At 37.4% G+C, this 14,813-nt stretch overlaps 1 protein-coding gene across 5 annotated transcripts in view; it reads left to right on the top strand.

Moving 5' to 3' along the window:
- Positions 1 to 3,175: 3,175 nt before the first annotated feature.
- The window catches only part of HNRNPR (heterogeneous nuclear ribonucleoprotein R), a 35,588-nt gene continuing 23,950 nt past the window's right edge, over positions 3,176 to 14,813 (top strand). Inside the window, exons 1-5 of one of the 5 annotated variants that reach the window (XM_032495434.1) lie at positions 3,180 to 3,331; positions 6,504 to 6,672; positions 8,898 to 9,016; positions 9,564 to 9,671; positions 11,694 to 11,807. In XM_032495434.1, the coding sequence (XP_032351325.1) occupies positions 6,516 to 6,672; positions 8,898 to 9,016; positions 9,564 to 9,671; positions 11,694 to 11,807 (498 nt within the window). In that variant the 5' untranslated portion in view covers positions 3,180 to 3,331; positions 6,504 to 6,515. Of the gene's footprint in view, positions 3,332 to 6,503; positions 6,673 to 8,897; positions 9,017 to 9,563; positions 9,672 to 11,693; positions 11,808 to 14,813 lie in introns of all 5 variants that reach the window. The other 4 variants (XM_032495435.1, XM_032495436.1, XM_032495437.1 and 1 more) reach the window with 4 other exon arrangements.

The raw sequence follows: 14,813 nt of genomic DNA, 5'->3' as shown, positions 1-14,813 counted from the left end.
AAATGTTTTAACCTCTCTGAGCCTGATTCCTCAATTAAATGGGGTAGTATTATTAGCCTTTAAGGTTTCAGGTAACGATCAGCAATAGATTATGTAAAACACTAGACATCAAGTAGGAGTTCAGTAAATGGTAGTGATTATTGTTTAAAACATTGTGTCACTAAGATGGAGAAACTTTTTTTCCATTTTAAAACAGCTTGATGAATTTGAGAACTAGACGGGAATTCAATGGGATGGCTAGGATAATCTTCAAAAGAAAAAATACTGCAAAAAATGATGATAAAGCAGGAATACAATAAGGTCTTAGGGTGAGTTGACTACAAGCTATTACAAGTCAGTCATATGCTGCTTCATTTTTTAAAAGAAGCATACTTCTAGGAGGTATAAATGAAAGACAGTCTTCAGCTCTGGCCAGTCTTGATTGGAGCACTACCATTCTGGAAAGTGCCTTAAAATAAGAAAAATTATTAAAGTGTGATGAAGAAAATACAGTTGTACCTGACAAAGGAGAAATCAAAATAGAATCGAAGTTTTCAAGTAAAGCTGAGTAGAGGCCTCTTGGTACCTAAATGTTAACAAGGGTTGGTTGTGGATGCCCTTTCCACTAACATTCTACTCATGATATTTCTTCATTTTCCATTTTTCTCTCCCCTTTCTTGCTTTCTTTTTTCCTTTCTGCTGCCTGTGACTTCGAACTGTGGCTGGGATGGCTTTATCTTGTTAGTAGCAAGTGAGGGCATTTTGAAAAGGCTGAATTGATGTAATCTTGTTTGGAGTCTGAGGAATAGACTAAATAGTTCTTTTAGCATCATGAAAGGGACGAGTAAGATGAAGATTAATCTAAGGATCCAGTAGAAAGGTTTGGTAATTTTAAACATTCTTTGGTACAACTTCAGGTTATAAGTAGTAAAAGTCAGAGCTTCTATTTGAATATTCTGGTGCCCTGTAATCGTTTAAGAAGCAAAAGCATGTTGTTCATTGACATTACCAGCTGAGACCATAGATTTGGTCTGTGACAGGAAAGGGTTGTGGAGTGGTCTGGCTGCACTGTATTACCTAATCTCAAAAGATGAGAGATATAGCCAGAGCTCTCCCTAGCAACTCATATTTATTATGTTTACTTGTATCCTTGTCCTGCCTTGTCAGCTAGAATATAAGCTCTTAGAGGACAAAGATTATGTCTTATTCATTTTACATTCCCTACTTTCAAAACAGTGATTTATATGTAGAGGGCATGCAACAAATATTTGTGGAATATTGCATTCACAAATACAAACACACACACATAACTGTTTTTGAAATGTAAAGCTCAGATGACCGTATTTTCCAAATTTAAAAAAATCAAGATATATGGTCTGAAAAGGTGGCGTACACTTAAAAGGACTATATGGCTGAATATTTGAAACAGTAACTCAGAGAATTTTGGGTAATAGAATCACTTGAATTACAGTATCCAGCCCAGGGGTTCTTATCCTGTGTTAAATGGACTTAAAGGAGTATTAGACTAGCATTCACTGGTCCTTCAGCCTGGAAGGGAAAAAAAAATAACATCTTGATTTTCACTAATATCCTAATGAAATTAAGCATTTTCCCCCATTGTGAATGTAGGGGAAAAACCACAAATTAGCAGTACCTTTCACTCTGTCACCAATAGGAATCACAGACATTTTTATACCGCATTATGGTTACAGAATTCCTTGAAATACCTTCTCATTGCTTTAAAATTTCAGTAGTTGTTTGACCTGCTCCAAGAGCATTAAATTGTTTTTAAAATGCATTTCCTAACTATATTTCAACGCAAAGTTTCTTTTGTAATGCTTATTTTATTTTATGCATTTAAAACCCTAAAGAGCCACAACTTTTACCAGACTGTCGAATGGCAAAAATAGGTTAAGAACCCTTGAGCTAGAGGCAGATTTATGTGAAACTAATAAAGTTTAAGCTTCAAGGTCCCTTCACCAGACCCAAGACTCTAAGTTTGTATTCGTCGTTTTATACTATTTTTAAGGATCCCAGCATTTGTGTAAGTTTCACACCCCATAATACAAACGATAGGTTCACCCAGATATTTAGCTCGGTACCGGGCACGTGGGTTTCCAATAATTAATTTTCGGTTGACTGCTTCTGGGAAATTTAAATGATCCTCAAAGGGTATCTGGAAATCTTGCAGACCACTGCTTGATTTCCTCCACTCCCAGAGAGGGATGGGGTGTTGGAGGTTGGGGTAGGGAAGGAAGGGCTGTGTGATGAGATAGGTTTGGACTAAGGCGAGGACAGGGAACAAACCGCAGAGGTAGACGGTGAGAAATGTTTAGGAATAACGGGAATTAGTCTCCTTTGGGAATTAGCCCTTCTCCTTGCACATCTCTTTTGGCTTCGTAGATACACACACACACACACACACACACACACACACACACACACACACACACACATACCTGCCCTATCTACTTTATGAGTATTAATTAGCGCCAAACCCTGTGAAAAAAGGTCTCTGCTCCGTCATTTGTAGGTAACACTGCTCTTGAGTAATGTCCACTTTAGCGAATTCTCTCACATTCTGAGCTGCTCCTAACGAAGGATGTGTGGAGGCAAGGATGCAGTTTTCTGAGCGCTCCAAGGGCTGATTCTCTACGCGAAGCAATTCTCCCAACAAAACGGATGAGCCAAATCCTTAAACTGTGTTCTAACCGGAGCCTAAAAGATGACCTAGACCGAGGCCGGACCGCGTGGCGGTGGGCGTGTCTGGAGCGAGCGGCGACGGCTCGCGGGGGGATTACGGGCGCTGCGACGCCGGCGAAGGGGCGGGAGGGCCGCGGCTGAGAGAGACCGGCGCGGACGGTAGGGGGCGGGGTTCCGGAGGCGGCCTAGCGTCGCGAGGCCTAGTTTTTCGGCCTCGCGTCGGCAGCAGACGAAGAGGGAGGGGCCTCGGCCCTCCTGGGCCTGGTGCCCCGCAGCCTCGCCTCCACCCGGGGCATCACCAAAGACCCCTTTGTGTTCCTACCCCCGCCCCGGAGGCGCCCCAGCCGGCGGCGCTGAGTTCCCTCATTGGCTCAGCCGACGGCTTCATCGATTGGCTCCAGAGTCATCCGGCGTGGCGCGCCTCTTCTCGCTACTACTGGTCGTCTGAGCTGCCCGTCAGCTGCCCGCGCGAAGTGATTGCCCGGCTTCTCGGAGTCCCTGGAAGCAGTTCCGGGAAACCCCGTGTGCTGCCGGGATCGCGTCTCCGTCTGTGGGGGGGGAGGGGTGGCGCGCGCGCCATTTCTAGTCGTTTTCAAAGCGCCTCGCGCTGATTCTCACGGGCCTGGCTGCCGGCCCCAGCTCTGCCCTGGTGAGTCTCGCGCCAGCCCGCCGAGGGAGGGGCCGGGAGCCCCGATCCGACCCTACCGGGCCCGGCCCGGGCTCGGCGCCTTGTCCCCAGTTTTCGTTTTCGGTCCGAGGCCCCGGGGTGGGGGTGGGGATGGGCTGGGGGCGGCTTCGGCCTCGTCCGGCCGCGCAGCTGAGGGCCTAGCCCCGCTGAGGCGCCTCCTCACCCTCGCCCATCCTCCCCCCGCCCCTCCAACCCCCTGCCCGCGCTGTCTGGCCCGCCGAGTGTCCTCCGCGCGGCCTGCCGTGTCGGCCGCGATTTTCCCGCCTCCGCCCTCCGCTCCACGCGGCCTGAGGCGCCCGCGGCCCCCTCGCTTCTCCCCGCCGGAGCCGTTCGCTCGCGTTTCAGCCGGCCCAGCCACGAGTGGGATGTGTTGATGATCGGGACGGGCATCGGGGGTGGGGTAGGCAGAGGGCGGGATTCTAACCCCTGGTGACCTGATCCGGGAGAAAACTTTTGTATGAAGCAAAGGCCGAAAGGCCGGTTTATGTAGGAAGCCTCCCTCCCCTCCCCCATTCTGCATGCTGCGAGGCGAGATTTGAAGGAAAAAATGACTACTAGAGGCCATGAAACTTAGGCTTCGAGTGGCACCTGAGATACATAATTCAAAGAATGTCATAGGCGTACTAAATTGGAAAGGCGATTCTTTTTCTTCTGCGGTAGAAACCGTATTGCCAACATTTAAAACTTAAAGTCATGGGGTTCTTGAAGGGTTCAGTCCTTTCACACTACCTGTTTAAAATTTTTGCTGTCCTCCAGAGGCTGGATTTATGTCTCATGAGTCAGTCGTAGGATACGGGCTTGACACTCCTAAGCCATGAGATAACCGTTAGTTTTCATTTCGTTGGCTCTTTTAAAGTCGGTCTCTTAATGTGAAGAATTTGCACGAGATGTTCAGAAAAAGTCAGGGAGGAGCTAGTGCCAGACTTCCCAAATCTCCTAGCAGTCCTTATTTAAATTTCTACTTTTTGCAAAAATCTTTAGAGCAAATGACTTCAGTCACGTTAGTATATTTGCTGCATCCAGAAATATGGTTTGGCTGTGTGGCATTGTATTGAATTGACACAAGAGTTTAAAATGGTCTCATATGACATGAATGTCTTTTAAAATAAGCACATTGTATTTGACTTGAAGAAGTTTTTCCTTGATCTGAAGGGTTTTATTTTCTAGAGTCCAATAGTTTTACCGGTTTTTTGTTGTTGTGAAAGTTTACAGACTTTTTTTTTTAATTTCGACCGATTTCCGCATCAACTTGTAGAGAGCCTTTGCAATGAATGGTAATCATAACGTATTTTTATCTTGTGCTTAATACACAACTTGTCTTTTTGCTTTACATATACTTTAAAAAAAATACCACCTTAACAGATGTTCATTGAAGTTTTCTGTTAACATTTTGCTTTCTTTCGGTGACTAATAGTATTCCCAGGTACAATACTGTAAGAGTCTTGTGATAACAGAACTTTTGAGTTCTGATAATCTTATTTACGGCCATATTTGGGAGTGGGGGAGCATGGACAACAACTATATGTTCACAAAGAGGTTTTTGGACTTGAGGATGCATCTGTATAGAAATAGGTTGTACTAATCAGTTAACTATTCGTCCTATACTGTAGGCAGTTTCTTGATCAAAAGTGTGCCAGTTTTGAATGTTTTCATTTTTGCCAGTTCATCAGAATTTGAGGTTTGCCTTGAGAAACATTTATCCATCCAGAGTTTAACCACGGAGTCCGCGTCTGTATAGACATTATTGGGTTACTAAGTCTTAATAATGTTTTGTAATCATAAGAAGTCATGATATTGTTTATCTCATTTTCAGAGTAACCCTTTCTGCATCTTACACTCTTCCTACTATTACCTCCTTCTCAGTCTTCCCCCCACCCCCCTTTTTTTAATTAACTTCTATTAAACATCAGTGGACTTTGAAATGAAGTTGTTTTAAGTCAAAACTGCACCTAGTGCATCTGCGTGGTGTTTGGATAAGCAATCTGGAAGTGTGGTTATCTTACGGGTTTTAGTGCTTTTTTGGGAAACTTGTATTTTCTTTATAGCTTCTAGGTATCTTGAGTTTCATGAAGAAAAGTAGGATTTTCCTTGAGATCCACCTTCATGTCCTTTATTTCAGTATTTGTTGCATTGTCTTTATTCTGCTGCTTGTTATCTTCATCACATTATCATTTCAGCACAGACAAATGCACTTTAATTCCCTGTCTTTTGAGGAGACAGGATAGAGACTGGCCTTGTATTTTTTTTTTAATATCTCTTTAGGGAGTTGGTCCATTTCAGCATTGCATACAGGTTGAACACCCAAAATGATTTGGGTGGGTTAATCTGAGACACTTGACCTAAGTTTATCCTAATTAGGTAATGTTTGTTGAAACTATTTAGAAGAAGTTAGTTGTCTGTTCTTCAGTGTTTTCCAGCTTTATTTTACTGATACAAAAAATTCAATATATACTCGTGATTTTTTTTTAAAGAAGTAACCTCAACTGTAGCTCAGTTTTTATTTTATATGGATTTAAAACAATTGTTTAGCTTCTAAACCTGGTCATTTTTTCTTTTAAATCTGTGAATGGGAATAGCAAATTAATTTTAGAACAAAAATTAATGTCAAGTTTTGTTTTTTTGTTTTGTTTTAAGTGAGGTGGAGAAAACCCAAACCACCAGCATGTTGAACTAGAGACAACAGGGCATTTATTTTACTATCTTGGATTTGAAGCAGAGCTAGGAAATTTTGAAAGTCCTTGAACCTTGATTAAGTGGTCTGTGGGCGTTCATTCTGTTTTTAAACCAAACTTTTAAACTATAAGAATTGAGAGCTGAGGGGCTTTTGAGGATTTTGTAGTGATTTGTTGATATTCTCATCAGGACACAACAGCTGTTTTCATTAACTCAAGCCTCTATTTAACCTACTGTACATGAAGTTCCTTAAAGATACAATGCTTCCATGTACATATTCTATGGTTTTACAGGATTATTATTGCAAATTTAGGTCAGATACATCACAAAAGGCATCAAGATATTATTTTGATAGAGGTTATTAGCAGCATGTATACAGATTAGTTTAGATAAATCATGCATTGTCCTACAAACTAGTTATTTCTGGCTTAATGTAATATAGCTCCTGAATTTTTTCCAGCAGCATAATAAAATGGCTAATCAGGTGAATGGTAATGCGGTACAGTTAAAAGAAGAGGAAGAACCAATGGATACTTCCAGTGTAACTCACACAGAACACTACAAGACACTGATAGAGGCAGGCCTCCCACAGAAGGTGGCAGAAAGACTTGATGAAATATTTCAGACAGGTATAATATGCATTTCTTGTTTCTGACTGGTTATGAAAGTGAGGGCAAACCACTTTGAATTTTATAGATTTTTTTAAGGTTAAATATTACTTATTGTTTCTGATCTATGTAGAGCTGAATGTTACTTTCCCTTCATTGAGAGCATATTGGGTTTGACTTTGATATTCTTATTTCATTATTTTGAAGCCTTCTTAGTGTTGAATATGCAGTCTTAGTTGTTTCAGAACAAACAGTACATCAATTTGTCTTAGATGTACCACCAATTAAAATGTTTCAACATACCAAATTTTACAGTTTTTTCTTAATCTAAATCAGTCATCATTTGCTTTTACTTTCTACTTCCAGTTTCTTAAAGTGATTGTTAAATCAGCTTAGGTCTGATTAGGTGGCATAATAAGAGGTCTAGTTAGACTGTCTGAAATGATAATAAATGTTAGACTCCTTGAGTTTGTGGCCTGTCTAGTTTCTAACAGACAGAAATCCACATCTCAGTAATTTGGAAGTGTTTGGTTTGTAACAGCTGCTTTTTTTTTTTTTTAATCTGAGAGTCCCATGGTTAAGTGCTTAAGCAAATTTGAACATTTTAATATGGTTGTTGTAAGTGGTTTGAAGTTCTAAAGAGGGAGAGAAATATTTACCCTTAGGGAGTGTTGTTCATAAATAAATGTGTCCTCCTCCCCCTTTTGGGCAATAGATGGAAACTTTCTACCTGTGTTTTGTGTGCCTATCCAGATTCTGGGAGTGAGAATTGAATTGTCTCACAAATGTGTCTTCAGTACCATAGTAACAAATATATGTTTTTTTGTCCTTGAAAAAATTTTTTTTAATCTGAGAAGCTCAGGATAATTTTAGACATAAAAATGACTTCTCACAATGACTCCTGGATGATGGTCCCCTTTGAAAATCACTCCTCAGGAACTTTCCGTGACATTCTGCCATAGAGAATTGGCAGTGATCTGCTTAGAGATGCTCTCTAAGTGTTTTGTTATTGATAAGAGGTGGATGGTTTGGGTGTAGAGTTGGATTGATAACAGGATTGATGGGTATCCTGAGTTGTGGCTTTGGGTGGTGGTATGGAGTATTTAAGTAAGGAAAGTCCAATTATTTAGGCATGCTCATTTTGAGCTTTTAAAATAAATCATGGCAACATTTTTTAAGGTAACTTTGCAAGTGACATTAAATTTATTTAAAGTATATTTACTGTATGGAATAAAGTTCTTTTTGGCTTTACCAAAATGTAGTCACTTTTGATGTTCTTATGGACTTGGGGGTTTTAATCTGCCAAATATTTCCACTTTACATTGGATCAATTCTGAAATATTTTGAGAACTATAGAATTTAACAGACTTAAATTATATTTAAACTCAGTAGATGTTCTGTGTGCAGTTAAATATGCTACATGTATAGAATACAGTGCATATATTTTCTGTATAGTTTGTCATAAGTCCATAGTAAAGTCCTTTTAATGCCATTTAAAAAAATTGTCATTGTTGACAGTGTTGTGAATGCCACAGCATCTTTAAAAATCTGTGTGACACTTCAGAAGAACAAAAAATGCTTCAAAATATGAATTTCAGAATTGATTAATCAAGCTGCACTTGCATTTATAGAAAAGCTTAAAATTATGCCTTTCCACATTCTGACTGCAGCAAAGTAGATGCTCAGATAAACAAATGCATTTCATTTTATCTTTGGTGCTAAGGAGGGAAAGCCTTTGACACTTTGGAGAGTGGAAAGAATTATTTAGTAAAAGTGGTTCTCTCATTTTTTTCCCCATTTCTTGTGTGGTTAGCATCAACTTCAACAGTGCATATAATTTGAAGGTTGATCCTTGGGAAATACAATGTGTTCTTACTACTCCAGCATAACCAGAACTTGTTATATTAATGCTTAATCTATAGTACAGTGTGTACATCAGATTTAACGTCCAAGACTTAAACCTTTTGGGGAGTGGGAAATGGGGTTAGGATTTTTTTTTTTTGTGGGGTGTGGGGATTGAAATTCGTGTTTATAGGTATTGACATTTTATCTTTTTTCGTATTTGTAATCTTGACCTTTGTATATAGTATATAGTATTTGTATAGCTGCCTATATGCATATAGTTAAATGAGAATGTAGTTAGTGATAGTATTGAATGTAACAATTCTTGATTAAACATTGATAGCACAGTTTAGGTTATCCCCTTTGTTGCAATAATGCTACCCCCTTTTCAATTTAATTTTTAGGATTGGTAGCTTATGTCGATCTTGATGAAAGAGCAATTGATGCTCTCAGGGAATTTAATGAAGAAGGAGCTCTGTCTGTACTACAGCAATTCAAGGAAAGTGACTTATCACATGTTCAGGTAAGGTCATCATTCTGAAATGTCTTTGAACAGCTAATGATCTGAAATTGTTTTACTGTTACCTTTTTTCCTCTGGAGAAGTGATTTCTTTTGTTTGTGACCACCTCTACTTTTTTTTAAAAAGTTAAAGAAAAAGATCTGCATGGCAAAGAGCTTTCAGAAACATAGGTGTAAAGTAAAAGTCTCCCACTCCTTTGTAACATTTTTGGGCTATCTGATCCTGTTTTATTATCTTGGAGGGAAATAACGTAGGTGGGAGGGATAGTTTTGGGACATTTGGCAAAAATATCCCAGATGCATTTAAATATCAACAAATAGAAGAATTTTGCCAGTGGAGAAGGTAAGTTCGCTGAGGTCTTGTCTGTCTTTAACTGCTATCTGCTCCAGCCTCTGGCACATATTAAGCACTCAGCAAATGTTTGTTGAGTGAATAAATGAGTAAATATTTTGTTAAAATTCTGGTCTTTTGAAATTTATATTTGATTATGTATTTGACCCTTCAACAATTCTGGTGATTCTTTTTCATTGAATGACTTGGCTGTTCTAGAACAAAAGTGCATTTTTATGTGGAGTTATGAAGACCTACAGGCAAAGAGAGAAACAGGGAAGCAAAGTGCAAGAGTCCACAAAGGGGCCTGATGAAGCAAAAATCAAGGTAAAACTTGACTTGAATGGTTGTAGTGAAAGTGAATTAATTTTAATGTGATCAAATGCTTCTTTTCATGTTTCCTAGAAGAAGCTTTTCTTGCACTTAAAAAAAAAAACCCTGTTGTTTGGAAATGAGATAATATAGGGGAAACTACATAAGAAGAATTTTTGGAACAATGTTTAACTGTATGTTTGGTGAAAATTCCTAAATACACACTCCCTTACTCCTTTTGATATATATTTACTGATACTTCCAGTAAGTGTTTTTGGATGGATTCGATCATGACTCTTGGTTCAGTTTCTTTCCAAGCAGTTTGTGTCTTTTTCTCTTTCAGAAGAGGTTTTTTTTATAACTGCCTTCCTCTTTCTGAATTCTTACTTACCTCAGTTTTTTTGTTTGTAAACTGGGAATGGTAATAGTACTTACCTCATAGAGTTGTTGGAATGATTAAAGGAATTAAGATATATCAAGTGTTTAGAATAATACCTGGAATGTAGGAAGAACAGTATAACTATGAGCCATTGTCATTATCACTACTACTGCTACTATTATTATTATGTAGATAAACTGCTCTGAAAGGTAAATATAGGGCTTATTAGTTAAAAGCCCAGTGATCCTAACACCTTAGTTAAATGGATATTGATGTTTTGCTGCAGTGATAGACCTTTCAGTTTGAAATAGTTGTTTTATTTAATGTTGAAGTTTGTATAGTTTTGTTTTAGACAAGGAACATAACATATTTTTTGTCATATAACTAGCTTATATAGACTGCCTTTGTATCTTTTCCCCCTCTGTAAAAAGGCATACTCCCATTCTTATGTCTTTTAAATAATAGGTGAAAATTCTATTTGATGTAATGGTTGTTTTTTTTTAATTTATTACTGTTCATTGAATAGGTCTATATTATTTTCATAAAGCTGGCTATTTGCTCTTGATAAGGTGTGTATTATGTATGTAATATGTGTACATTACACATTATACAAGTAGCATGTAAATATGTAGTATACATATTATGTGTATGTGTTATATATTACGTGTATTTCTATAGTTAAAATAATCAAAGGTGGGAAAATGGAGGGTCTAAGATAACTGGAATCTCAGGGTTCTTCCAAAGATATTTTTGAAAACTACTGAACTTGATGTCTAAAATCTCTTAGAACCTGAAGTGTAAAATTCTCCCCTTTTTAGGTAGATTGCATTTCTTTTTTTCCATTGTGTCTTTGTTCTGTAGGCCTTTCATATATATACAAATTCTTAAGGGCAAGTACATTATCTTTTTTCTATGATTCCTCTTATTACCTCATATAATGTGAAGAAGGTTGGAAATCAGAAAACATGGTTTTATTTGTTTTTTGAAATCTGAGAGTATATTCATTTGGTATTTGCCAAATATTTTGAGTCTGGGCTGTGTGAGAAATGGTCTGGCTCTTATGGAGCTTATGGTATAGCAGGAGTACAAAACAAAAGGATCAAGTAAAATAAAGGTTAAATTATTTGAGTACAATAGAAAGTCAGAGTAGGAAGATGTGAGAAATAGTAAATGAGAGAAGCTGCATGAAAGGTAGGACTTCAGATTTCTTAAGGCTAGAGAACATTTTATTTGAAAAGAGTCATTGGTGGATGTAAGTATGATATGTGAAGGGAGCAACTAATGAAAAAACCTAATTGATGCAGAGGGGGTACAAAATGAGAAATACTGTGATACATAGGTATGAATGGTAGGCTGAGGTCAGCTTATGTTAGAGTTTTAACTATCCTTTCCCCTTTTCTCTTTTCTCATAACAAAAAAGTGGTATGTGCTTAGACAATTTGCCTGTAATTCTTTCCATTAAATGTATGGAAAGGAGAAATAAAAGTAGGAGCAACATGTGTGAGAGGAACCAGTGTGATTTTTTTTTTTTTTTTTTTGGCCTAACTAAAATATGTAGCCTAAGATGTTGGGGAACCTTTTGGAAAAGATTAATATTTTGATTTGTGTGTGTGGTATTTAATATTCAAGTATAAATAATTACATAAAATTATCTTTAGGCCTTGCTTGAGAGGACTGGTTATACCCTGGATGTAACCACAGGACAGAGGAAGTATGGTGGTCCTCCACCAGACAGTGTATACTCTGGCGTGCAACCTGGAATTGGAACAGAAGTAAGTGTTCTTCAGCTGTTTGCTGAAATCTTTTCAGTTAGGGGGAAGGTACAGCTCAGTGGTAGAGTGTGTGCTTAGCATGCACAAGGTCCTGGGTTCAATCCCCAGTACCTCCATTAAAAAAATAAATAAATGAACTTAATTACCTCCCCCCAAAAAACCAAACCAAAACAAAATACAGGGAAATCTTTCCAGTTTGTAAATTATTCTAGCTATTGTATGATGGGAAAGAATACTTGATTTTTTTCCAAAATGTAGCTGTTATTTTTTTGGATAGCCACCTGTATTTTGCTGCCATTATAACAGGGGTAATCAGTTGACTGGTAGATACCCAGACACTTTTTAAAGGGATGTAGAGTTCCTGGAACTGGTTGCTAAAACTATGCAGTTGGGAACACACCATTTTAGGTCTTGGGGTGAGGTTATTAAGGACAAATAATTGCTTTTTTCTGTTTTTGGTTTTGGTTTATGTCAGTAATTTTGAATGGTGCTTGTCCTCCCTCCTTGACCCTTCCTTCCATCACATAGACGATACTCAGTATTTATAGAGAGATTTATTGAAAGGAGTGGGTTGCACAGGGGAAGGATGTAGAATCAGATAAAAGTTTGAGCATGTTGGTTTGTACTTGAACAACGAAGGAATTTCTCCTCCATCTGTGCCTTTGTGAAGGTTTCTTCGTATGCTTTTATGCTAGCCCAGTCTAACCCTTTAAATGGAGAAAACTGTACCAAAATGTAAGCCCTGTTACTGCAGGGACCTTTTCTGATTTGGTGTCTCCACTATCTATTTAGTGCCTAGCGTAATGCCAGGAATATAATAGGCACACAGTATTTAACAAATGATTGGTTATGGTTTTTTTCTTTGAATACTAAAATCATGGCTTTGTAACTTAAAATTTAAACCAGATCAAGTGATAATCTCACAGGATTTTCTTTAAGACAGTGATAAGGGGGTAACTTCCTTAGGTGATGATGTCAGTTAAATATTTAGATGATACTATTATGTATCTCATACTTATATTAGAATTCTAAGAAATCTTAAACTTATCAATGATACCCTCCTAAAAGCTGAAACTTTTCATAGCCAAAAGCAAACATTATTATTTCTACTTTGTGAATAGATAAAAAAAGACATCACCTATTAACAGAACTTTTTAGGTCTATATTGGAGCTAATTCTAGTTTCATTCTGTATAGAATGGAGTTTACATTTATTAGTGTTTGTTCCCTGAACTTCTTTTAAACATTATTATACTTTATATTTTATTTCTTAATATTTAACATTATTAAAAGGGCTCCCAGCATTTTTATTTTTTATGATACCTGATAAACTACATGTTTGTTTTGAGTCTCCAAAAACTGGTATAAATTACTTAATGTTATATAACTATTGATAGAGTTGGAATTGGGACTCAGTCACACATTCCTTATAGGAACAAATGTCATTGAAACATAATATACAAGTGCGTAATATTTCAACTTTTCATTCACTTTTGTCCTCTCATTAATCCCCCTCTACCATCCTTTATCTTTAATGTTCTACTTATGTTGTGAACCCTTTTAAATCTACATTTATATTTTATTTTTAAACAATATGGAAATATTCTTACTTGGACTCCTACACTGTATGTATTTTTTTTCTAATGGTTTTAAATTTTGTTCTTGGCATTAGGATTTTTTTCCCTTGCCTAAAGCCCTCATAAAATGAATAAAAGTGGAATTACTAGGGTGGGGAGGGTATATTCAGTGGTAGAGTGTGTGCCTAGTATGCTTGAGGTCCTGGATTCAATCCCCAGTACCTCCATTAAAAATAAATAAAAGCCTAATCTCCCTACCACCCCCAAGAAAAAAACAACCAAAAAAAAGTCTAAAAAAATGGAATTACTCCTTTGCCTTTTTCTTGTTCTTGAGGCAGCTTGAAATACCTCCAAGAGAATACATTTTCAAAAAAGTTATCTATCGTATACCATTCAGCATGTGATGTACTTGTTAGTATTTACCAGTTGTCATTACATTTTCCTAGTCTTATTTCTTTGACTAGTTATAAAATCCTTAAGAATAAAAATTATATATATGGCTATATTCTTCACAGTGCCTGGTATAACTTGTGGAAAATTAGTTGTTTGTATATATTTCACAATTACAGAAATGAACTTTTTTAGCCCATTTAGTTGGTTTCATTAATGAGCTCATTAATGGAGACTTGTTTTATTTTTGCATTATATAGATAAGGAAGGGATTTGCTAGTACTCAAAGATTTCACTGGAGGTATTTGAACAATTAAATAGGATAAACTGTTTTGAGTATCCAGTTAGAAACAAACAGTATGCTAATTGTAAGATATGTATTATACATTTTCTTATATTGTACTGCCTCTTTAGGAGACATACACTTTTTCCTGTAATATCATTACATATAACAGATAGGGTTGCAGCAAAATCTCTATATGAGATCACCAGCCTAAGCCACTCCTGTCAAGCAGTTTGTTACGAGATTACAATGTTAAAGTTTTGGATTCCTCCCATAAGTTTAGACTTCATGAGATTTGGCCTATACTTATTGAAAATTAAAGTTTTGAAAGATGGGAGGTTTTTAATATATTGGGTTGATGATAGATTAAATAAATATTTGGTTTTAATTGATGTCATTTTTGGTGCTCTGAGATTTAGGTTTTTGTTCTTTTATGGTTCATTACTGTTAAAAATTATTGGTATTTATTACCTCCCCACCCCCCCAAAAAATTATAAGCTCGTGATTAAGTTGAAAATAGGGTCAGTGCCTGAGACTGACAGTATTAAAATTAAGTTATGAGATGACTATGGGGTTTTATCTTTGGATAAAATCTATAAATAAACCCTATAAATGAGCACTCATTGTTAAGCATTGGCCTTGAGACAAAAAATACACAAGAATGATAAGTATCGATTTTGAAATGTGTTTTTTTCACGTGTCTTGGCTCTCAGACCTAGTCTGGATAAAATATCTTTGTATTTTTGTTTCCTTTTTG

Source organism: Camelus ferus, chromosome 13 (assembly GCF_009834535.1).
Source record: "Camelus ferus isolate YT-003-E chromosome 13, BCGSAC_Cfer_1.0, whole genome shotgun sequence".
Classification (NCBI taxonomy): Eukaryota; Metazoa; Chordata; class Mammalia; order Artiodactyla; family Camelidae; genus Camelus; species Camelus ferus.
The sequence above is the reverse complement of the archived record's forward strand: the minus strand, read 5'-3'. Positions and strand labels throughout refer to the sequence as shown.